The 24,072-nt window shown below is 36.7% G+C and overlaps 1 protein-coding gene across 1 annotated transcript in view; it reads left to right on the top strand.

Annotated features, from left to right (window-relative positions):
• Positions 1-24,072, top strand: part of insrb (insulin receptor b) — a 147,454-nt gene that overhangs the window by 31,712 nt on the left and 91,670 nt on the right. Inside the window, exon 2 of the mRNA XM_055017494.1 lies at positions 12,715-13,263. Coding sequence (XP_054873469.1) covers positions 12,715-13,263 — 549 coding nt within the window. The remainder of the gene's footprint in view (positions 1-12,714; positions 13,264-24,072) is intronic.

Genomic DNA, 24,072 nt, shown 5'->3' with positions numbered 1-24,072 from the left:
ATTATTTTTTGTAATGTTCTCATAAGTTGTAGAAAACATTGAGTAAAACTGTTGAAAAAATGTATTAATTGTAAATTAAAAAATGAGACAAAAATTGTAAATAATGTCCACATTAAAAATCTATTTTATGATAAGTGGTAATCTCTTTGTTTACAATATTTTACTGTAAAATTTTGCTCTTTTTTACTGTCTTTATTTGATACTTTTTTTTAGATTTTTACAGTTATATTACAGATATGCTAAATTGCAAAAATTTATAGTAAAATTATAGAAAACAATTCATGCATGAAATATTAAAAAATAATAAATGGTAATTTGTTGGAAAATTAAAGTGAAATTTTCCACTTATAATCCAAATATTTCACTTTTATGTGCGACGTATTTCATTTTCATCTCATAAAATAATGATAATACAAAAACAGCATCATATGATAGTAAAAAGACAACATTTTACTGCATATTACGTACTTTTCCTTTGATAAACCAATTTTTCTGATAATACAGTTCTGAATTACAGGACTTTAGAAAACAAAATGACTTATTTTCCAGAATATGATGCATTTCTGTTGATCGAACTACCCAACAGCATATAAATTAGCTAAAATTAGCTCAACTTTGATGGTGATTGCACCAGAAAAACTTGATTAAAGTGAAATTTTGCACTTGTAATCCAAATATTTCACTTTTTATGTGCAACATATTTTAGTTTCATCTCATAAAATGCAACATAAACAATACTGTAGTTGAGATATTAATGCAAAAAACTGCATCATATAATAGTAAAACACTGAAATTTTGCAGCACATTATTTACATTTCTTTTGATAAACCTTTGAATACAGGACTTTTACTTGTCACATCTTCCACCACTTTGCAGATTTCATTCACCATGGTTTACTAAATAACCGCTTTACAACCTGATAGAAAATGAAAACTAACAGAATTCGCCTGTTATTCACGGCCAGTTGTGAAAGCAGCCAGTCAGTTTGTCTAATAAAGTCTGTGATTTAATTACATCTGGGCCGTGTGGGGTTTTATTTACCGTTTGATTCCGTTCGTGTCGCAGCATGAATGTGTGAAAAGAGCTGCTGACTACTGGAGCATGGTGGCAAACGTCTAGACTGGATCTGTCCCGGTACGTTTGTTGTGAGGAAAACTGTCCTCTCTGATTAATTTGCTAATCTCCCCGTCGAAGCTGTTCCCTCCGCCGTTCCCGTTGGTCCGACGCCCTCCCTCCACTACACACCACTGCCTCCCGCTCTCCTCATTCCTGCTGCCAAATTAAATGTCAAACAGACAGGGAAGGCGGGTGGACGGCCCACATTTCTCCTATAGAGCTCTACAGTATGGTACAGTACGTTCCGGTCTTGCGCTCTGTTATTCCGCCTGCTCCCACTCGGGCTCGTTAGCGCCTGATTGGGCTGTTATTGTAATTAAGTGCTCCCTGTACATTCAGTGAGAGCAGCAAGCTGTCTGTTTATGGGTGGTCTCTCAGAATCAGGGTGGGCCATGCTGGGATCACGGTCATTGTCCACCAAACCGCCCACCTACATCATGTCTGCCAGCTCTTTTTCTTGTCTTTTTGTCTTTTGTGTTGCACCTGAAGCACTGACCTGAAAAGAAATCAACAACATGACATCATTTGTCAGAGCCAGAAAGTGTAAATGTGTTCGTCTGTGACTGTCAGTAAGCATCGCTGAATCTAAGATTACAATGCCTCATTTATAAATAAACTGTTTGCTTTAACTAGATTCTGTAAAAAACAAAAAAAATCTGCAATCGTCAACACAACCAAGAGGCATTTATTGATTCAGCTGTGACTAGCAGTCACATAGGAAAAATTCAGGAAGTTTTCGGCTGAACTGCAGGCAGTGTATGGAAACAAATTAAAATTTAACAGTGTAAATAGTAAAAAATCTGTAGTTTGTAATTAGGATTTTTGCAGTATTGGTAGCAGGTTTGGGGACTTCGAAAAATGTCTTTTAGAATAGTTTAAGGTGACACTGCACAGAAGATATTTTTGAATTCCCGCCACTTCTAACCATGGTTGTGCAGGACTTTATATTGCCATGAAAAAATGAATTTACATGAGTAAAACTGTAGCAGGAGCAGAAAAAAACACACCCAGAAACAGCCGCTCACCTAAAAAGAAATCAACAAAATATCATTTATCAGACGCATAAACTGATAATTCTACACATCTCATTTTAAAATTGCACCAAAAATGTACAGTTTGCTTTAACTAGATTCTGTAAAAAAAAAAAATTCTGCAGTCGTCAACACAACTAAAAAGCCATGGGTGTCTCAGTTGTGACTAACTAACATAACAAAAATTCAGGGAGTTTTCGGCTGAACTGCAGGCGGTGTATGGAAACGAATTAAAAATTAACAAAGTAAATAGTAAATTATCTATAGTTTGTAGTCATGTTTTTTGTAGTTTTAGTAACACTTATGGGGGAATTAGAAAAATGTTGGAAATACAGAAATTCTATTTTTTTCACTTTTTATAATGATGTGTCATACTGCACAGAAAACATTTTGAAGTTCTCTCTACTTCCAGCTATAGCTGTACATGACTTCATATTTCTATAAAAATGAGTTTAGAGTGAATGAAAATACAGCAGCAGCAAAGACAACAAAAAACAAAAGAAATAAACAGTTGACATCATTTATCAGAACCAGAAACTTTAAAAAACAGAAATATTGTCAACTTTTCATGTACGACTGTTGTGATCGTCACTGAATCTAAACTTCAAATTGTAATTTTTCATTGAAATCCCGATCTTCTAAATGTCTCATTTTAAAATTCTGCCAAAAATAAAATGATTGGTTTAACTAGATTCAGTAAAAAACAAAAAAATTCTGTGGTCTTCGGTGCTTTATTAACTCAACTGTCACCAAGAGTCACATGACAAAAATCCTGGGACTTTTCAGCTGAACTGCAGGCTGTGTATTGAAGCAAATTAAATTTAACAATATGAATAATCAGTCATGTTTTTTGCAGAACTGGTAACACATTTGGTGACTTGGAAAAATGGTGGAAATACAGAAATTTACAGATTTTTTTTCACTATAACTGTGACAGAAAAAATGAAAAAAAAATGTAAGTTCTCTTTACTTCTAGACATGATTGTGCAGGACTTTATATTGCTATGAAATGAGCTTAGAGTGAGTAAAAATAGAAGGAAAGAAGAAAACAGAAAGTGCCACACACTGGATTTAACCAGTTTTTGTAAATCAAAATGTAAACTTAAAAAAAAGTTTCACATTATTGCCTTTTGGGGTCTTGAAACCCTTTAAAAATGCTTTTTTTGTTCAGAATAAATAAGTTATACTATTATAACTTTGACATAGAGGGCATTTCTGATTTTTCTCTGCTTCTAGTCATGGCTGTTCTGTTTCCATAGAGGCGCATGACTTAATATTGCAGTGAAAAATGAGCGCATAATGAGTAAAAACAAGCAAAACATTCATAGATTTGTCGGTTTATGAGTCAAAATGTGAATTGCATAGACTTTATTGATCATTTGTAGGAAATTATTTTGTTACAGCAGCTTCACAAAGTCACAATCAAGAACTAGCATCTGACACTGAACATTCAGATGTAAAACGAGATAAAAATGTTTGTAATGGGCAAAATATACAATAAAGAAACTATGAAGTATGCAGAAATGTAGATGACTGACAACATATCTGTATATAACTATATGGAGCATGTTCAGGTTAAAAATGAGGTTCACATTTGGTTCATTTGAAACCTTTTTTAAGCTTTTTTCTATCTTTGTGCAGCAGGTGTTTCCCTCTTTACCATCCCTGTGTTAGTCTTTTTTATAACCGGCTGGGTTTGGGTGTTTTTTACGTGTCATAGGCGAGCTCGTCTCTGAGTTTGTGGCCGGTCGGCGGCGAGCTCAGCCTCCTCTTCGCCCCCCAGAGAGGCCGAGTGTTCGTGTTGCTTGTCATGTAACCACGGTCCATAGCGGCCCTCCATTCATGCATGTGATCACCAACCGTCCTGTAGGTCCTTACGTCACTCTGCGTTCCTGTCGCCTCTCAGGTTACACTTTCACCCTCCTCCCATCGCTCTCTGCCCCCTGTCACTCCTTCTTCTTCTTCTTCTTCTCCTCTCTATTCGCTCACATGGCTTCTCCTCCTGTGCCCCCCTCAGCTACCAAACCTGGGAGGAGATGGCTCATTATTTTGAAGACACAGTGGCTCTAACAGCCCACCCCTGACTACTCACTCACCCCCGCCTCCCCCTCGCCTCTTCCCCATCTGCCCCCTGATGACCCACCCTCCACCCCCCGGTTCCTGTCTGTCGAAAACAAGACTCCATTTTGCAGCCGGAATTCCCAGCAGCACCGTCTGCACTCTCAGAAGTAAAGGTGCAAACCGGGACCAAACATGGTTCTCTGTAGAAAAGCCTTTCAGCAACACATCCCCACAAATAACAAGAAGTCGGTTCTTTTATCAGCACCAGATCCAGAAGTTTTGGGTTTGTTTTGGGTCAGTTTCAGGGTTTAGTTGTTGTGCAATTCATGCAGTAAAACACTCAGAAAATTAAAGGTGCTAACTGGAACCATACAAACCGTTCTCTACAAAGAACCTTTAACCAAGTCATAATAATACTAATAATGAAATTAAAATCTGATTTATTCTGATAGTGTTCATATAACATTTAACAACCGGAGTTGTCAGACAGCAACACAATTAGTAAAAAAAAAAAATTGAAAGTCAGAATGTTTTAAAATATGAAAACAAGGCAAAATCAGAATCAAAACAGGATAACAAGTCAAAAGACCAAAGTTTAAGATAAAATAGACAAAAAATATGAAAAATTGGGGTCATTAAAATCTGCCAACAGCCATAAAAAACATGTATGTCTTCAGATTTTTCTTTAGATTGAGAGTGTGAATATGTATTATTAATAATCATAATAATACCCAAATAACCCAAAAGAAACATCAAAAATGGAACCATAAATGCTGCTCCAAAAAACTTGAACAAAAATAGGTTCTTTAAGGTACTGTTTTTAGGATAGTTCTTTGTGTCCACACCTTGGTTTTATTTTTAATTATCGATTCATTGAGAAAATCGATTCTGAAAATACTGGAGCTGTAATTTTATTCTGTTAGCTCCCATCAAACCAATTAACTCTTCAACCTTCTTACAACTTTCTGTGCTTTAAAGAACCATATGAAGTATATGAAGAACCATTACCTAGATAAAGATGTTCATCTGGAGTTGGAAAGTTGAGTTGAAGAACCAGAGAACCTTCTGAAAAACTGTTACGCAAAGAACTTTTTAGTGAGAGATTCTATAAAGAACTCAGTTGGGCGTTCCAACTGTGCCTCAAAGTTCCACCAAAAAGTGAACTTTAGCAAAAATAGTTTTCGTGAAGGAACTATTTTGAAGTTCTTTGTCAATCCACCTTGTTCTACTATAAGAACCCTAGAGGTACCACCTTGAGGTCTACAAAGCACCTTTTAGCAAGAGATTCTGGAAATAACTACCAACTGTGTCGTAAAGAACCATCAAAAAATGGTTCCTTTGGGGACTATAAACGAAGAACCAGTCAGCCCTCTGAAGATCCATTGAAGAAACCTTGTTTTTCTGAGACAGTGCTTCCTCTCTTGGCCCACTAGCATTTCTTTGTGTCAATAAAGCTCCTCAAACAGGAGACGTGGACATGTGTACGTCCTGAAGCTCTGACATGTTTGTTACCTGCAGAGCGATAAAACCTAGATCCATGTGGAAAGGTCACGCCGTGTCCTGCTGAAGATCACCGCGGTCAGAGGTGAGCTGGGCCTGCTGCTGCTGTTGTTGCGTAACTCGGTTTGTTGTGTTGCCGTGTTTCACAATAGGTATCGGGTTGGAGCTGCAGGCTGACGGCGAGTGGGTGGCCTGGAGGCCTGTTTGATGTGTCCGGCTGATAAGGCAGGAGGGGCTGGGCGAGGTGGAAGGTTGCCCTTATCACTGGGAATGACACCAACTGCAGCAGGAAGCGGCGCTGTTTGGATACAGTTTGTGTCCGATGAAGGAGGCGTGGCCTCCAATGAGCCGCTGTTATTGTTTGGGCCTCACTGTTATCTGATGAGATGCTTAACAGCTAAAATGGATTTATTGACTTACTTTAGGAGTTGTTCTTGGCTGCCGGTAAAACTGGCTGCTGCCGGAAGTAGAGCGGAGTTGAGCCGGTTTAGGCGACGACGACACGAATGTGGGTGGATCTGAGGAGGTATTATTCTAACTGCTGCACATCTGAGAACTGACGCTAGCGTTCAAAAGTCTGGGGTCACTTAGAAATGTCCTTATTTTTGAAAGAAAACCTGTTTTTTTTCAGTGAAGATAACATTAAATGAATGATAAATCCAGTGTAGACATTGTTAATGTGGTAAATGACTATTCTAGCTGGAAACAGCAGATTTTTAATGGAATATCTCCATAGAGGTACAGAGGAACATTTCCAGCAACCATCACTCCTGTGTTCTAATGCTACATTGTGTTAGCTAATGGTGTTGAAAGGCTCATTGATGATTAGAAAACCCTTGTGCAGTTATGTTAGCACATGAATAAAAGTGGGAGTTTTCATGGGGAATATAGTGTATTTTTTTTATATCTTTACTGCATTTTTTCTATATTTTTACTGTATTTTTACTATATTTTTTCTATATTTTTACTGTATTTTTTCTATATTTTTTCTATATTTTTACTGTATTTTTTCTATATTTTTACTGTATTTTTTTCTATACAGCAGTTGTTTGCTGTATTCACTATATGTCTGACTGAAGTAATAATAATAATAAAATCTAGTGTCGCTGTCAACTTAGACGTGGTACGTTTAGTTTGAAACACTATAATTCATTATTTCTCTTTTCATTCTAGACATTTTCTCCCAAAAGGTAGGAAAATATGTTCGGCCTGATATCTTTTTTTTCCATTTCGACACAACCTTTATCATGCATTTGTAGATTTGTAGTAAACAACACGTCTTTTTCTTGGCAGCGTTTTGGCTTTTATCAGAAGCTGTAATAAAAAAACGTTTCATTGACGTGCTTCAGAGTTTCTACCTGGATTGTTGACATGTTTGTGTCGCTAACCATTAACAGAACGGGAAGTTAATCGGTAGCTCACACCTGGGAAGTGTGGAGCGCCAACAACAACTCAGTGGAACCAAACAACCCTGTGGAGGTTTTACTGCTCAGGGACGCACCGTTTACTGCATAGTTGTTGTTGTTTTTTTTTAATATGTGTGTCACGATGACAGATGATTGTTTTTGTGTTTGTAGCATCGCATGAAAGCAACACATTTATATGATAAGAGGCTCATTTAACCCTGAATTTACAAGCTACAAACCTGTTTTCAGTACTGTTTTGTCCCAATATTATCACCAAAAAGAGCAGTTTCCTCTTTTTTGTATTAAGATGCATGATTTACTGCATAGTTGTTTTTTTTTAATGTGTGATGACAGAGGATTGTTTTTGTGTGTCGTTAGCATCGCCAAAAAAGCATTTGTGTGATAAGAGGCTCATTTAACCCTGAATTTACAAGCTATAAACCTGTTTTTAGAACTGTTTTGTCCCAATATTCTCACCAAAAAGAGCAGTGTCCCTTTTTTCCAGATAAGGATGGATGATTCACTGCATAGTTGTTGTTTTATTCATGAATCATGGTGACAGGATCGTTCTTGTCGCGGGAAAGCAAAACTTTTCTGTGAAAAGAAGTTTATAATTAACCGTGGATTTACGAGTTTCAAACCCCTTTCAGTATTATTTTGCCCCAGTATTATCAAGGTTAATGCCTAAAATGGTAATTCTCCCTTTAAAATGGAACTCATATTAATGGCTTATTTTAAAAAATATGACTTTAACATTAAGTATAATACATTAGCTGGAGTTTTTCTATATTAAAATGCATGATTTACTGAATAGTTGTTGTTTTGTTTGTGAATCATGGTGTCGGGATTGTTTTTGTGTGTCGTTAGCATCACCAACAAACATTAATGTGAAAAGAAGTTCATTTAACCCTGAATTTACAAGCTACAAACCCTTTTTCGGTAGTAGTTTGCCCCAATATTATCACTAAAAAGAATAGTTTACGCTTTTTCTGTATGAAGACACATGATTTCCTGCATAGTAGCTGTTTTTATCTGTGCATCAGGGTGACCTGGGATTGTTTTTGTGTTTGTCGCATCGCCAACAAAGCATTTCTGTGATAAGAAGCTCATTTAACCCTGAATTTTCAAACTTGTTTTCTGTATTATTTTTGCCCAAAATGATCAGTATTATCATCAAAAAGAACGGTTTTCCTTTTTAAAATTGAACTTGTATTAATGCCAGGTTTAAAATTGTGAGTTAAGCATTAAGTATAAGACATTCACTGGAGTTTATTTCAATATTAAGCGGAATTAATTACTGAATAGTTGTTGCTTTATTTGTGAATCATGGTGTCAGGATTTTTTTTGTCTGTTCTTAGCATTGCAGAAAAAACATTTCTGTGATACAAGGTTCATTTAACCCTGAATTTACAGGCTCCAAACCTGTTTTTAGTACCGTTTTGTGTCAATATTATCACCAGAAAGAACAGTGTCCCCTTTTTTAAACTGAACTTGTGACTTTAACATTAAGTATAGTACGGTAGCTGGAGTTTTTTTGAATATTAAGATGCATGATTTACTGAATAGTTGTTTTTATGTGTATATCATGTTGACAGAGGATTGTTTTTGTGTTTGTAGCATCACCAAAGCAACACCTTTCTGTGATTAGAAGTTCATTTAACTCTGAATTTATAAGCTTCAAAGTTGTTTTCTGTATTATTTTGCCCCAAAATATCACTTAAAAGAGCAGTTTCCCTCGTTTTCTGCATGATTTGCTGCATAGTTGTTTTTTTGTGTGCATAATGGTGACAGGGCATCATTTGTGTGTCGTTAACAAAATAACAGTTCTGTGATCAGAATTCATTTAAACCTGTATTTTTAAGCTTCAAACCTGTTTTCAGTGTTATTTTGCCCCAGTATTTTCAGTGTTATTGCCTTAAAGGACAGTGTTCCTTTTTACAATTGAACTTGTGCCATTAATAATATTAATGACAGTTTTAAAAAAGTGACTAATGGTGAATTTACCTTTAAATATAATCAATTTGCTGGTTGTTTGTAATGTTTTGGGCTAAATTTGAGCTGAAACTGTTCAAAAAACAACCATTTTTTTTAGTTTATTCCGAGCTGAAAGGACTTGTTAGTGTTTTATTAAGATGCTGCATTGAATTTAATCTCCTCCTCTGTTGGTTTTTGTCCATAAACATCTCTTTTAGTTAATAATTGCTGCTGCTCTGGTTGATCATGTGAATGAATGAATATTTTCCGTCCTAGTCACCGTGACGTTCCTGTTTTTAGTGTTTGTGCTGCTGGAATGTAAACGGGTGTGTCGGCCCTGCAGGATTCGTCTCCACATTTATGCAAATTCTGTCACATTTCAGCATCAGTGGTATCAAAGCAGTAAATCAGATCTCTGTCGCTTCACAACCACCACATAAACTCACACCTGCTCTGTTGTTTTTATCTTATTTTTTTCTGGTTTCTGGTCGAGAAACTTCCAGCCTTCGTGATCATTCCTGACGGTTTAGCTGAACCCGAAATAAGAGCGTTGATAAACGTGTTCCGTCTCCGTCGTATCGGTTGCTTTTTTGATCATTTTACTTTCAGAAATGAGCAAAATGTTGGAGCGTTCTTGCTTAGCAGACGTAGTGTTTTTATTGTTTCACTTGTATTCGTATCATATTTAATACGAGTTTCTGAGACTAACATCTCATCAACATGATAAATAGTTAAATAAATAGGACAAAACTAGTTTCTATTTCTAAAATCAACATTTTCATGAGCAAAAAGTTGCCAAAACCGCCCAACGTATCAAATGCGATACAAAAAATATAAAATTATATGGCAGTTTTTTTGTTGTTTCTTTTGTGGATTTTGTTAAAGAGGTTAATAAACATGTCAGAAGAATTCCAAAAAAGAATCAAATTTTCTGGCTATTTTCTGATAGGTCAGGCTTTATGGGGTGAAACAACAAAAATGTTTATTTAATTTCTATTTATCTGCATTTTTCATCTGTCTGCTACATTCACAGATTACTGCAAACTCAAAGTGACATGATAGAGATTATATTCAACATTTTAAGACTGTAAACTCAAGCACTTTAAATGTCTTGAAAAGTGGTCTGTTATGGGATGGCGACACCGTTTGCCGAGAAAGAAGCCAAACAACCACAGAAAGGTTCAAAATCATCCTTGTGTCATTTCTGACCTTCCCTGAAAATTTCATCCAAATCCGTTGTTCCGTTTTTGAGTAACGTTGCTGACAGACAGACAGACGGATTCACAGACAAACGTACGCCGATCATCACATGACTCCGCCATTCCTTGGCAGAGTAATGAATGGGATGCGGGAAATTGCCGGATCTAGTGGACAGGTACCTTTAAAGGTGTGCCAGAAGTTAGGGAACTGAGAAAGGTGCGATTAAATGCGTTATTTTTTTTTTACACGTTATTTTCTCTGTAGCTAATTCATCGAAACGTCCCCGAACTGTTCCTTATAGAAGATCCCAGAAATGTGCCGTTATGTGCAGCCTCCTCGCGCTCATCTCTTTCAGTAGCTGTCCGCTAATGAATTCTCCTCTCGTGTGTGTGTTCCAGCATTTGTCGGTCCAAATCTAGGCTCGTGTGTGTGTGTGTGTGTGTGTGTGTGTGTGTGTGTCTGTCTGTCTGTCTGTCTGTGTGTGTGTGAGGCAGCTAAAGAGTATGAATGAGCGTGGATAAGCGTTTTGCTTCCAGGCTTCATTTCTGTTAACCCCTTCACGTCTGCTTCATTCACATCAAACGGTGGTGTACAATAATTTCCTCTCTGGAGGAAAAATCCTGCCGGAGCCAATCAGAGCGCGGCGTCTGGGTGTCGGAGGGGCGGGTGGGAGTGATGCTCCAGCCGGTTGGATCCTAGAAGCTGCTTCATGAATGGATCTGCTCTATTAATGCAAATCACTGGTGTTTTCACAGATGAGACGGGGAGAACTGGGGCTGTGTTGATGTTCACATCCGCTGGTTTTATTACGGCTGCACACTGAGGATGAACCTTTGGAGAAAAAAAAAAACCTGGCAGTGTGATGTTTAGTTTCTGTGCAGTGTGAATAAATGGAGGAATTTTCAGCAGATGACTTCAATAACTGCATTTGGAAGGAATTAAACATCCCAGAATGATTAGAGCGGTTTAGTAATGGAAGCATCTGCAATGAAAGTGAAAAAAGAAGTGAAAAAAAGCTGAAGAAACATTTCCCATGTGGCGTGATACTGACAAAGGCTTTGAATTAAGTCTGCAACTAGCAATTATTTTCATCGGCCATCAATTGATTATTTTCTCATTTGTTTTCTCTTTAAAATAGTGAAAATGACACCTTGTTTAATCATAGAGAAGGCAAGAAACTCTAAAATATTCACATTTAAGAAGCTTGAATCTGAGAATTTGACTTTTTTCTTTAAACTGATTAAATCAACTATCAGAATATTTGGTAATCCATAAATTAATTAATTGATCAGTCATTGACGTTGCAAGACAGAGAACTTCTTTTTTCAAAATCATCCTTTCTGCAGCCAAAAATATCTTCAGATGACTGATTTTTTTGTCCCTTTTTGCAACCAAATCTTTGTTTGGTCTCTCAAGTGGTGAAAATATGTTGAAAATGTCAATTTGTGTTTCCAAGAATCCAAGATCAGACATTTTCTTTTGTCCACAACACAAAGATATTCAGTTTTCTGTCATCGAGAAGGAAAGAAAACAGAAAAAAATACAACATAAGGAGCTGGAATCAGAGAATTTTTATCAGATTCTTTCTTTAAAAATGACTTGAATCCATTAATTGTTGCTGCTCTGCTTTGAATTGGCGTATTCACCTTTTCACCCGTCACACAGAGCTTTGTGCTCCTGTTGGTCGAGTTGTGTTTCCTCATGTTGTGGCACGCATCTTTGGACATAGAACCTGTTTTAGGTCAACTCCCATCATTTCCACAGCTGGAAATATTTCCAGACTGATGTTTTCTTTCTTTTTTTGCTACCAAATCGTAGTTTGGTTCAGAAAATGTCAGAAAATGTCTTAAAAAAAAGTCCAAAATCAGAAATGTCACAAAGATTTTCAGTTTTCTGTCATTGAAAATGAAGGAAAACTGAAAATATTCCAATTAAAGAATCTGGAATCGGAGGATTTTCACTTCATTTGACATCATTTTTGCTGCAGCTTTACTGTGAATGGCATTAAGATCTGGCTTTGTGCTGCCGAGTGGCTGTTTTTGATCAACATTGTCCTTTTTGTATCTTCCTTTTTTCACTCTGTCTCTTCCTTTCCTTCCTCTTCTTGCAGTATATGTGGAGCTGCATGTCCACTAACTTATGAAAAACTACAAATCCAACCCTAAAACCTTCAAAACTGTGAAGCTGAATTAACACCTCTGTGAAGGACTTTCTGTGAGAATGAGCGTTTTAACCACGAAGATCGATTTGTTTGAGTGTTTTAAGACTGAATAGCTTTGACAAGGTCACTGATAAAGTGCTTGAAATGAATTTGTTTGTGTTCTCTGTGGATTCCGGAGATGATTGTTGGATTTATGAATGAGATTGACGATTCTCGCTTTAACGAATCATAAAGTGATTGATGCATTTTCATCTTTTTCTTTCAGTCTGCCAGAGCAAAGACATCCGGAACAATGTGACCAACCTCCAGTCTCTGGAGAACTGCACCATCATTGAGGGCCACCTGAAGATCCTGCTCATGTTCAAGACCAAGACGGACGACTTCCGGGGCCTCAGCTACCCGAAGCTGCGGGTGGTGACCGATTACGTGCTGCTGTTCCGGGTCTACGGCCTGGAGACGCTGTCCGAGCTCTTCCCCAACCTGACGGTGATCCGCGGCAACAACCTCTTCTTCAACTACGCCCTGGTGCTGTACGAGATGCTGCAGCTGAAGGAGGTGGGCCTGCACAGCCTGATGAACATCACCCGGGGAGCCGTGAGGATAGAGAAGAACCCGGACCTGTGCTACCTGGCCACCCTGGACTGGTCCAAGATCCTGGACTCGGTGGAGGACAACTTCATCGTGGCCAACAAGAACGAGCGGGAGTGCGGAGACGTCTGTCCCGGCACGGCGCAGGGTCAGACGGTTTGTTCTCAGAGCACCATCAACGGACACTTCAGGGGTCGATGCTGGACTCAGAACCACTGCCAGAGAAGTAAGTTCAGCCGTCGGTCACCGCAGAGCGTTTGTGCTGTCTTTTATTTCTACATGCTCCTTTTACACCCATTAGAAAGTCTCTCATTTAACCCTCTGAGCCCCAAACCGTTTGTCTTCAACCACACTTTTTCCAGAAGAATTTCAGTTCAGTTATTTAGTGTTGGAACACTTTCAGAGTTTTTAACCCTCCTGTTGTCTTCATTTACGGGCACCAAAAAATATTGTTCCCTCGTCTGAAATAAATCCAAATATTCTGCAAAAAAAATTCCCCAATTTTCTGAAAATTTGCAAAACCTTCAGGAAGAAAATTCCAATAATTCTTTAAAAATTTCCCTTAACAGTTTTATTTTTTTTAAAATCCCCCAAATTTGGCAAGAAAATTCTTGTAAATATTTTCAAAAAATGAGTAAAAATCTTCCAAAAAATCCTAAAAATATCTAAAGTGATTACATATATATATCAGTAAAACTTGTAATATTTTCTTTAAGAACATTCACACAAAAATCAACCAAAATCCAACGAAATTTGCTGGATTTTGGTTGATTTTTATATGAATGTTCATAAGAAACATTTTTAACATTTCTTTTTTCCCCACTAAAAAATGTTCAAAGATTTCCCAAAAATGTTGAAAATGTTGACATCAGAAGATTCATTGTGAAAATATTTATTTTTTTCCACATTTTCACACTTTGCAAAGGTTCAGTTTTGACCTGCAGGACGACATGAGGGTTAAAAAAGCTTCTGATGATGCAATTACCAGCTGAAAATTCAGAGCAAGTTATATATATTTTTTTGCGTTGGCTGTAATGTCATCGTCTTTTGCTTCTTGCTGCATTTTTCCTCATTGTGGGCTCATTTTTCAACCCAACATTAAATCCTGTACTTCTGTGGAAACAGAACAACCATGAATAGAAAGAGAGAAAACTCAACATAACTAACTTACAATACAGTAGATTTACAAAAATTAATAAAAAAGACAAAGTTGAATTTGTTTGGTTATTTATTTTGCAGAGAATGAAAAGAACTTCCAAAAGAAACACCACGTTACAGATGAGTAGTTCAAGGAATGTTAAAAATCTGACAACTGTCTCTGCTTTTGTATTTTCTGCTGTTATAAATGAAGTAATTTAGGTGTTTTGTTTTTATTTTGAGGCCAATGTTCTTCTTAAACCCACTAGATGGATTACAACCAGCTTTATATTTGTCAAATTGAATAAAAAGCATGACATTTATACATGAATCTTAGGAAAATCTATGTTTTTTTAATGCCCACAGGTGTCATCTATTCTCAAAAAGAGAAATATTGGCTGGAGATAGTGCAGATATTCTGCTTAATGCATTTTTAACTTGTTTCCTATCTGCTTGGTGTAAACACAGCCTGCAGTTCAACCTGAAAGTCTACAAATTTTTGTCAAGTCACTGTTAATTGCAGCCGAGTCACTAATGGCTTCACTGTTACGTCGAGGAGCGCAGAATTTTAGTTTTTTTACAGAATCTGGCTAGAGCAGATGTTTCATTTTTGGCAAATTTTTAAACCAGACATGTAGAGAAATTAGCGTTTAGCATTTGTTTTTGTATTTTCTGCTATTATAAATAAAGTAATTTAGGTATTTTCTTTTTATTTTAAGGCCAAAGTTCTTCTTAATCCCCCTAGATGGCTTACAACCAGCTTTATAAATCAAAAGTTCAGCCTACAACTCCATGAATTTTTGTTAAGTCACTGTTCGTTTCAGCTGAGTCACTCATGGCTTCATGGTTGCGTTGATTAGCACAGAATTTTTAGTTTTTTACAGAATCTAGTTTGAGCAGACGGTTTATTTTTGGCGTATTTTTAAATAAGACATGTAGAAAAATTAACATTTATAAGCTTAGACTTGGTGAAGCTTCCCTGTAAGATGAGTAGTTCAAGGAGCTCAACAAAGTTGAAATTCCAACAATTGTCTTTTTTTTTTCTTTTTTTTTTTTTTTTAACAGATTCTATCCATGATTTTTTTTTTTTTAAAGTTAAGACATTTTTCCAAGCTGAGAGCAAGATTTGGGGTTCAGAGGGTTAATAATCAGCTTTATTTTCACCAGATTTAAAGAAAAAAAGAACAATATTTATGCTGGAAGCGTTGGAAAGAAAATCTCCGTAGTGACCGTTTGTTGTGTGCAGACGTGAGAATATCGCACGTTTCCAGCGTCCATCACGCTGCTCGTTGTAAAGCGCTCCGTAATGAGAACATGCATTGAGGATTTTTCCTCTCAGAAATCAATGGGGGCGACTGATGTTTTCATGAGGAACGGTTTATGTAATGATCCCTGCTCTGAATACTAGCAGCCCAGGGTGTAGCTGGAGCCACGCCCTCCGGTTAGCGCCCATTAGCTGGAGCGTTGTGAGCAGGTGATGTGTCATTACAGCTCGGTCGGATCTGCTTGATGTGTGAAATGACTCAGCTGCATTGTTGAGTCAGGGAGCTGCAAAGGTCGGCATTATGGGGGAAAAAAAGAAGAAAAATTGCAATGAAATAAAAAAAATTGGGTTAGAATGAGAGATAAAGAGCACAGTACACAGTTTTGTTAGAAGTTGCACAGCTTTTCTCTCTGTTTGGAGCTGTGGGTTTGTCAGTGCTGCTCCTCTCCGCCATAAACACAGAGAATGTCTTCTATTGTGAGACGCTCGGAGAGAATGCTTATTATTTTTTCAAGGCGATTATAGCTTGTGTTGTTTTTTCTGCTGCAGTGTTCAGAGCATAACAACCTCTGCCAGGTTTATACTTGAACATCGATGGTTGCAACCGCATGTATAACGCCGCCTCCTGGGTTTTCTGCCAGGACTCGCTGACGGGAAAGTAAAAACCGGATATGGTCTCCCGTTTTTTGATGTCAGCTTTCATTTATTACTTCACTTAGCAGTTATATGCCACAGGTTTTTACATACATGTTTTTAAATGTAGCTTGTTTCCTGTCTGCTCGGTGTAAACACAGCCTGCAGTTCAACCTAAAAGTCCACAAATTTTCACACTAATGGCTCACGGTTGGGTCAAGGAGCATGAGATTTTTAGTTTTTTTAAAGAATCTAGTTAAAGCAAGGTTAAAAGACCTTTGAAATAATGAAAACATTGATTTTAGGCTTCACTTCATTCCTGCTTCATAGTTCACTCCTCAGTCGTCAGTGATGTGTGGTTCACATTTATCAACCAGTAAAATAGATTTTCGACTTATTTGGAAGCTAAAATCCTTCACTTTTACTCCTAATGACAAACTTATGAATGAATAGATAAGGTTTATTGACTTTTAATGTGTGCAGCAGACACACACAGAGGGCAGCACACATCCTCTCGGACATGTTGTGTGAAGTTTTATTGTCTGCGATGAATCATTTGTTGGCCGTAGCAACGTGTACGATTCGGAAACGGCGTAAACTTTGGCCTATTAGATGCAAGTGAACTTCAGATGGGCTGTGACACCACTTTTTCCTTTTTTTTTTTTTGTTTTCACTTGTCATACATATTCACGGTCACAGCATCGGTGCCAAATTGTCCCTGAACAACCTTTTTACTCTTGGACTCGATTCGATGGACAAACATTAACCGGCCATTAAAAGACGGCCGACAAACAAGAGGAGTGCGTGCCGTACGTCAGAGCCGTGTTTGCGTGTGAGCTGCAGATATGTTGGGAGGGGGGAGGGAGGGGAGCACGTATGACGGCGTGTAGCCTACCAACCACCAGTTTAGACCAGAGCGTCGAAGCTCGAGCCGTTTGTGGAACATGATGCGACGGCGGGCTGCTGGGCTGCAGCCTGTGTGGGCCACACTCTGGGATGATGTGTGTAGACTTTCTGTAAATGTTTGATGTGCTGTATGTGTGGATACTGTACTACTGTAGCGCAGCTCCACGCTTCCACAGACGTGTTTTTAGCCCACAGCAGCCAAACACTGCAGCGCTTCAGGCTCTGTGGCTTTTCTCAGATAATATATTATGTAGTAAAGTATCATTTGTAATCATGGCAGTATCAGCAGTTAGTTTGGTGTCTGATGCTCCTTTAACCCTCGTGTCGTCCTGCGGGTCAAAATTCACCCGTTTTAAAGTTTGAAAATGTGGGGGGAAAAAAATATTTTCACTGTGAAACCTCTGATGTCCACATTTTCAACATTTCTGGGAAAACTTTGAACATTTTTTGGTAGAAAAAAAGAAATGTTAAAAATGTTTCTGAAGAACACACAAAAAAATCTGATTTTTATGTGAATGTTCTTAAGGAAAATATCAGAAATTTTAATGATATGTATGTAATCACTGTAGATATTTTTAGGATTTTTTTTGGAAGATTTGTACTTTAAAAAAAAAATACAAGAATTTTCTTGCCAGATTTGGGGGATTTATTTATTTTTTTTTAAATAAAACTTTAAAGGGAAGCTTTTAAGGAATTATTGGAATTTTTTCCTGAAGGTTTTGGAAATTTGGGGAATTTTTTTTGCTGAATTTTTTGATTTTTTTCAGACAAGGAAACAATATTTTTTGGTGCCTGTAAATGAAGACAACAGGAGGGTTAAACATTCTGAGATTTAGTTTAGATTTAGGTTTAATTAAGTCACATGATGACTCCAATCATCCAGTGATTCTTCCTGTTTTCACAGTTTCTTGCTCTAATGAATGGTGTGAATTTTTAAAAACACTCCCTGCAGTGATGTTTTTCAGGCGTGGATCTGCAGCAGGTTCCGGTTCAGATCAGCCCGGATCAAACACATGCTGCACGGCAGCATGAGGAAACTCTGGCATCTTTAATTAGAGCTTCTGTGAATGAAAACTCACAGTTTACAAACTTAGATGCGCTCGTGCACGTGTGTGCAGAGCCGCAGTGCAGGGCGGAGGAACATTAGATGGGGCATTAAAGTTTATGTGTGAGTGGAAACTGTGGGGTTGTTTCTGTTGTGCTTTTATAGGGTTCCAGTTGCCTTAGGTAAGAATCAGGGGAGAGCCTGCATTCCTCTGATCTTACACTGCTCCTTACAAGCAGGAAAACCGGTGTGTGTGTGTGTGTGTGTGTGTGCGTGTGTGTGTGCGTGCACGTACGACTGTGTGTGCACTAAGACTTGTCACTTTTAACTGTGCGAGGCCCTTAACCCTCCTGTTGTCCTCATTTACAAGTACCAAAAATATTGTTTCCTTGTCTGAAAAAAATCCAAAAATTCTGCAAAAAAATCCCCAAATTTCTGAAAATTTGCAAAACCTTCAGGAAGAAAATTTTTCCTTAAAAGTTTCCCTTAAAAGTTTTATTTTAAAAAAAATTCGCCAAATTTGGCAAGAAAATTCTTGTAAACGTTTAAAAAAAAAAAAAAAAAAATTAGTAAAAAATCTTCCAAAAAATCCTAGAAATATCTAAAGTGATTCCATATATATCAGTAAAACTTCTAATATTTTCCTTCAGAACATTCACAAAAAATCAACCAGAATCCAGCGAGTTTCGCTGGATTTTGGTTGATTTTTTTGTGAATGTTCTTCAGAAACATTTTTAACATTTCTTTTTTCCCCACCAAAAAATATTCAAAAATTTCCCAAAAATGTTGAAAATGTGGACATCAGAAGTTTTACTGTGAAAATATATATTTTTTTCTCCACATTTTTAAACTTTAAAACGGGTCAATTTGCCCCGCAGGACGACACAAGGGTTAAGTAACTTGCTGGCAATCCAAACAGCGTGGATAAGGTCTGACGTTCGTCGCCCAGCGCTGTTTTCTCAGTTTTCTATCTGTGTATTTGCAGCTTTGTGCAGGTTTCCGTTCACATGTGGGGATCCAGTACAGTAGTCGGCTTTTTGTGAAGTGCAGGCTGCAATTTTCTGGGCTTTTACAAGCTGTCACCAGTCACTGGGACGTTGTAGGCTGATTGAATGTGGCTGGCAGCACCGCAGCTCAACACGCTAACGTCCAATGTGCTCATGTTTTCAGTTATGGGTTCATGTGGATGTGCCAAAGAACACGAGTTCAGGAGTTCAGGGATCATCTAGTCCTCTTTAACACCAGATTCAGACCTCCACTGGCTGGTGTTAGAAATGAACAACAAGGATTTTCAATGTTTGTTTTCAACTTCTTGTCTTTCTTTGAGATGCTAGAAAACAGGCGGATGGATTTTGTCGAGTCAAGTTGGGTTAACTTAGTTTTAACAGTCAGAACTGCAAAAAATCCCCAATTTTTCACAGACCTTGACCTTAATTCAAAGTTCTAAACTAATAACATTAGTTCATTTGACTGTCTTTTTCCACGTTTTACCACTAATAGTGGTCCAAAAAACATCCCAGTTTGCACACATCAATTACAAACCTAAACGTCCATTATATTGAAACTTCACTGCAATAAAAACAGACCCTAACAGCCTAGATGAAGGATACTCGCCAATAATGAATGTTAGGATTTTTTTCTTCTTTACAAAACATTTAAAGGAGCCAAAGTTTAATTTGTGGCTTCCAGCTGTTTGTTGGAATTTGCCCTCTAAATGAATCAAATATCGGCAGCTGGATCCATATGAGCATCTCGAAAGCAAGAGAGTTGCACAAAACAGCGCCAGTGACTTCATTAAATACTTAAAATCATAAACTGTCCCTGACGTGGAGACAGGATTGATCCAGATCCATCAGGAGGTCACATTTTGTACACTTTGTCCTCATCTTTCATACACTGTTCAATCCTTAATACACCGGAAACCTCTAATCCTTAGCTTAGTTTAGTCCACTTCATTTATCTATGTGAACTTTTGTGTTGATTGAATTGGTTAAGATGTCTTTCAGAATTGATTATTGTTTGAATATTCCACCGTATGTACGTAGATGTCCCCCAAAAACAAAAAATCAAACTTCTTATTCTCAGTCAAAGGTAGTAACTGTCCAAAATGTTGGCTATTGGTGTCCAAGTATCAGATTTTCAAAAAGAAGCCAGAAAGTGAAGGTTGTCAGGTCATAAATCAGGAGGTTTCGTGGATCGCTGGTCGTAAACGCGACAAAGTATGTGGACAACCTGTGTTTGCAGAAAAATCACAAACAGTGTGTGCTAACAAGACGTTAAATGACGAAAATATTTGCTCACGTCCAACAAAATCAGTAGGTCAGTGAAATTTTAGGGACACAGAAATCTTTTTGTTTACTTCTGCTTTTGATGCACAATAAATGACCTTTTAATAAAAATGTGATACCAAACATGTTGGAATTTAATATTTCTTTTAGGGGAGTGGGTTAATTTCGACTAAAAGTTTAAAAAATGAGAGAATAAGTGAGCAACACAAACAGCCCACTGGATAGAAATGAAGTGGAGAAAGCTCAGGACTAGATTTTCAAATGAGAGGCGAAGCTTTAAGAGAAAACCGGAGCTGCGGTGGAAGTCGTTCTGATATTCACAGATGAGAAAAGAAGCGAGAGAATGGGAGCAAACAGTGGATCTCCTGTTTAGATAAGGCTCTATCTGCTGCACACGGTGTTCAGCCTCACACAGCGGCCCGTCCTCTGCTTGCACAACTCCAAAACACACTCACATAACCAGGAGGAGGAAGAGCTTAGCGGGTCAAAGTTCCCTCTGCCTACGCCTTCCAGATCTGTTGTTCGCTGCGATTGTTTTCAGGATCTCAAACGCAGGAACCTCGGCTTCGTCTCCCGGTGACAAAAGCCACAGAGATCGACAGGTTAAATCTCTGATGGCCGATAGTCTGCATGGATCTCAACGTGGTTTTGTGGTTCTTGGGGTTAGTGTTGCCTTCATGAACAGGCTCAGGAGGAGATCTGAGCTGTTAGCTTTGTTACGAGGACTTTTAAATGACATCACCTGAACTTCCCAGTTTCACGTCTGCATTCTCTCCCGTTAATGTGGCAGCAACCGAACACATTAGCTACAAAACTTGCCATAGTTTTATGTTGGAGTTTTCCTGAACTGCACCCAGTCACATTAATGAAAAAGATGCACACAAAAAACAACAGTACTTCAAGTTGTCTTAAGCCATTTAGTGAAGCATTTCTCCTCATTTTTGCACCAATTTCACTCCAAAAACTTCCCAGAAAGCCATAAAGACACAATTCTCTGCTAAAAACACACCACAGATTTCTAAATTTCACAATGTTGCATCTATTACAAACTGAAATGTCTTTAAAAATATAAGTTTACTGCAATAATGAGCCTAAACGTTAAGAGTAGCTGAAGTTTAGTTTGTTCCTTCCAGATGTTCAGGAGTTTTTCCTCTGAGTTTATTAAGAGTTGAGTTTGTTGCAATTGTGTGCAAAAGACCAGAATTACAAATGAATCTATTGAAATGTCCATAAAAATGCAACTTTACTGCAATAAATAGACTCTACAATAGTTAATGTAAGCAGTTTTTTGTGTTTATTTTTGTGAACATTTTCACAAAAATAAACACAAAAAACTGCAAAAAACAAAAAACAGGAGCTGAAGTTTAGTTTGTCGCTTCCAGATGTTTAGGAGTTTTTCCTCTCAGTTTTTCCTCTCAGTTTATATCTGCAGCATCAGACAGCAGCAGGATCGATATTTGTGTCTGTAAAACGAGACAGTCGAGGACATTAAACAACTAAACAATAACTTTACTAAATAAGGGTTACTCAGGTTCAGTTCTAAGTTTCATCACAGCTGTCGGAATATTTAAATTTTACTGCTATTAAAGTAGAAGTTAAATCATCTTCGCACTTGTAGTGAATTTTCAGTGTTTTGGAAAATTGGAAAATTTTGGAGTTTGAAAAGCTGCTTTTGGCTTATATTCATTTATTCACTTATTTATTGCATTATTTTGTATTATAAGTCACTCTGTGTTGTGTCTAATCTCACATAGATGATATATGGTACCAGAAGTACAGTATTTGTCTGAATAAAGTGTCTGAAAGCCAACAGATGAAGAAGCAGCGTTGCATATCTCATGTCTGAAAAAGGCTTTAGAAGGAACATGAGCAGTTGGCATCAGAGGAGCTGAATATGTAACTCTGCAGTCCGTAATGTGAGTGTTACGAGAAGAAAAAGCAGGTAGAACACCATCACAAATCACTGCATCTGTGTTGTCATCTGGTTTTCAACAGCGCTGACGTGCCATGTGTACATTCTGGGCCTCCATCTGTGCAAAAGTGCATTTTTTAAGTTCAGCCAAAGCCGGTCTGAGGATCCAGACGTCTGATTTAACCGAGTCAGTATGTTTGTTCTTGTGTTTGAATTTATTGCCAGAGTTGTGTCCCGGCAACGGAACCAGAACAAAGACTGAAGTTTTGTTGAAAATTACGCTGCATGTCTAAGAAAGAGTTCCTCACGTATTCCTTAGAAAGCTGCAAATTAGCATTTTTACGCTTCTGTGCATTAAACAGATATAATGTCATTTAGTAGATCTAGCTTCATGCTTAACCAATCATAGGAATCTGCACGTTTCACCGTTTGTTGAACTCTTCCTTTGATATCTTTTTAGACAAATTAGGTTGTTTTTACAGCGTTTTTAAAACTTGACAAATTTAAATATTAAGGTTAAGAAATGGCAAATATGTATTTACCTGAATAATGAAATTTTTTGCAATTAAAACTCTATAAAAATTATTTTTAAAAAATACAACTTTGCCCAGCTCCAATCAATTTTAAGGCTAAGATTTTTCAGCATTTTCAATCATGGAGGTAATCCTAATTAATTTAAACAGTGATGTATTATGAGTTATGGAAAGTAATAAATTTAGAACTGAAATTATACATGAAAACCCAACAAATCCAAGGATTCTCTTGATTTCTTGTGAGCAAGCATTTGTTTTAAATTTTATTTTAATTTTCGTTATTTTGTTTTGATTTAATTAAGCATAGTTTGGGATAAGTTAAACTTTATTTTAATTTAATTACATTTTAAATTTATTAAACTTTTTTAGAATTAATTCAACCAATATTTGTTTTTAATTAATCTTAATTTTGAAAAATGTAATTAAATTTAATAGAATTAATTTGACTTAATTTTTTTATTTAATTGTGCTGTTAATTTAATTCATTGAATTTTTATTTCATTTTATTTTATCAAACTTTACCTGGACTTTACTAAACTTTATTTGGATTTAATTAAACTTTACTTAGATTTTGTTAATTTTTTATTTTATATTAATAAACTTTGTTTTTATTTGTTTAAAATGTATTAAATTTATTTAAACATTATTTGGATTTAATTAAAATTTATTTTTTCATTTAATTAGATTTTTATTTTATTTAGCTTGATTTTTATTTATTTAAAATCTATTAATATTTATTAAAAAAATTGGATTACTTAAACTTTACTTTGATTTAATTAGATTTATGTTTTGTATTGTTAAGCTTTGTTTCTATTTATTTAAAATTTATTAATATTTCTTTAAATATTTGAATAATTAAACTTGATTTGAATTAAATTCAAATAATATTTTGAATATATATTATTTGATTTTGACTTAATTAAACTATTATTTGGATTAATGCAATTTAATAAAAATTTTGTCTGGATTTAACTAAACTTTATTCTGATTTAATTCAGTTTTTTATTTTCCATTAGTTAAAATTTAGTTTCCATTAGTTAAAATTTATTTTTGGTCTATTAAAACTTTATTTGGATTTATTTAAGCTTTATCTTAATTTAATTTTTTTTTTTTTTTCCCATTAAATCGTATCACTACTCTGATTCTGATTAGGTAACTCACACACATATTTGACGTAACGTGACCCGTGGATGTTTTCGTCTCTGCTTGTACTCGTTGGTCTCCGTCGCTCATGGAAATTTAGATCAGTGACATTTCCATCAGTGTTTTATTTCTCATGCTATCAGGTGAAAATGAGGTGGGATAAGATGAGGAGGC

The sequence above is a fragment of the Amphiprion ocellaris genome, chromosome 2 (assembly GCF_022539595.1).
Source record: "Amphiprion ocellaris isolate individual 3 ecotype Okinawa chromosome 2, ASM2253959v1, whole genome shotgun sequence".
Classification (NCBI taxonomy): Eukaryota; Metazoa; Chordata; class Actinopteri; family Pomacentridae; genus Amphiprion; species Amphiprion ocellaris.
The sequence above is the reverse complement of the archived record's forward strand: the minus strand, read 5'-3'. Positions and strand labels throughout refer to the sequence as shown.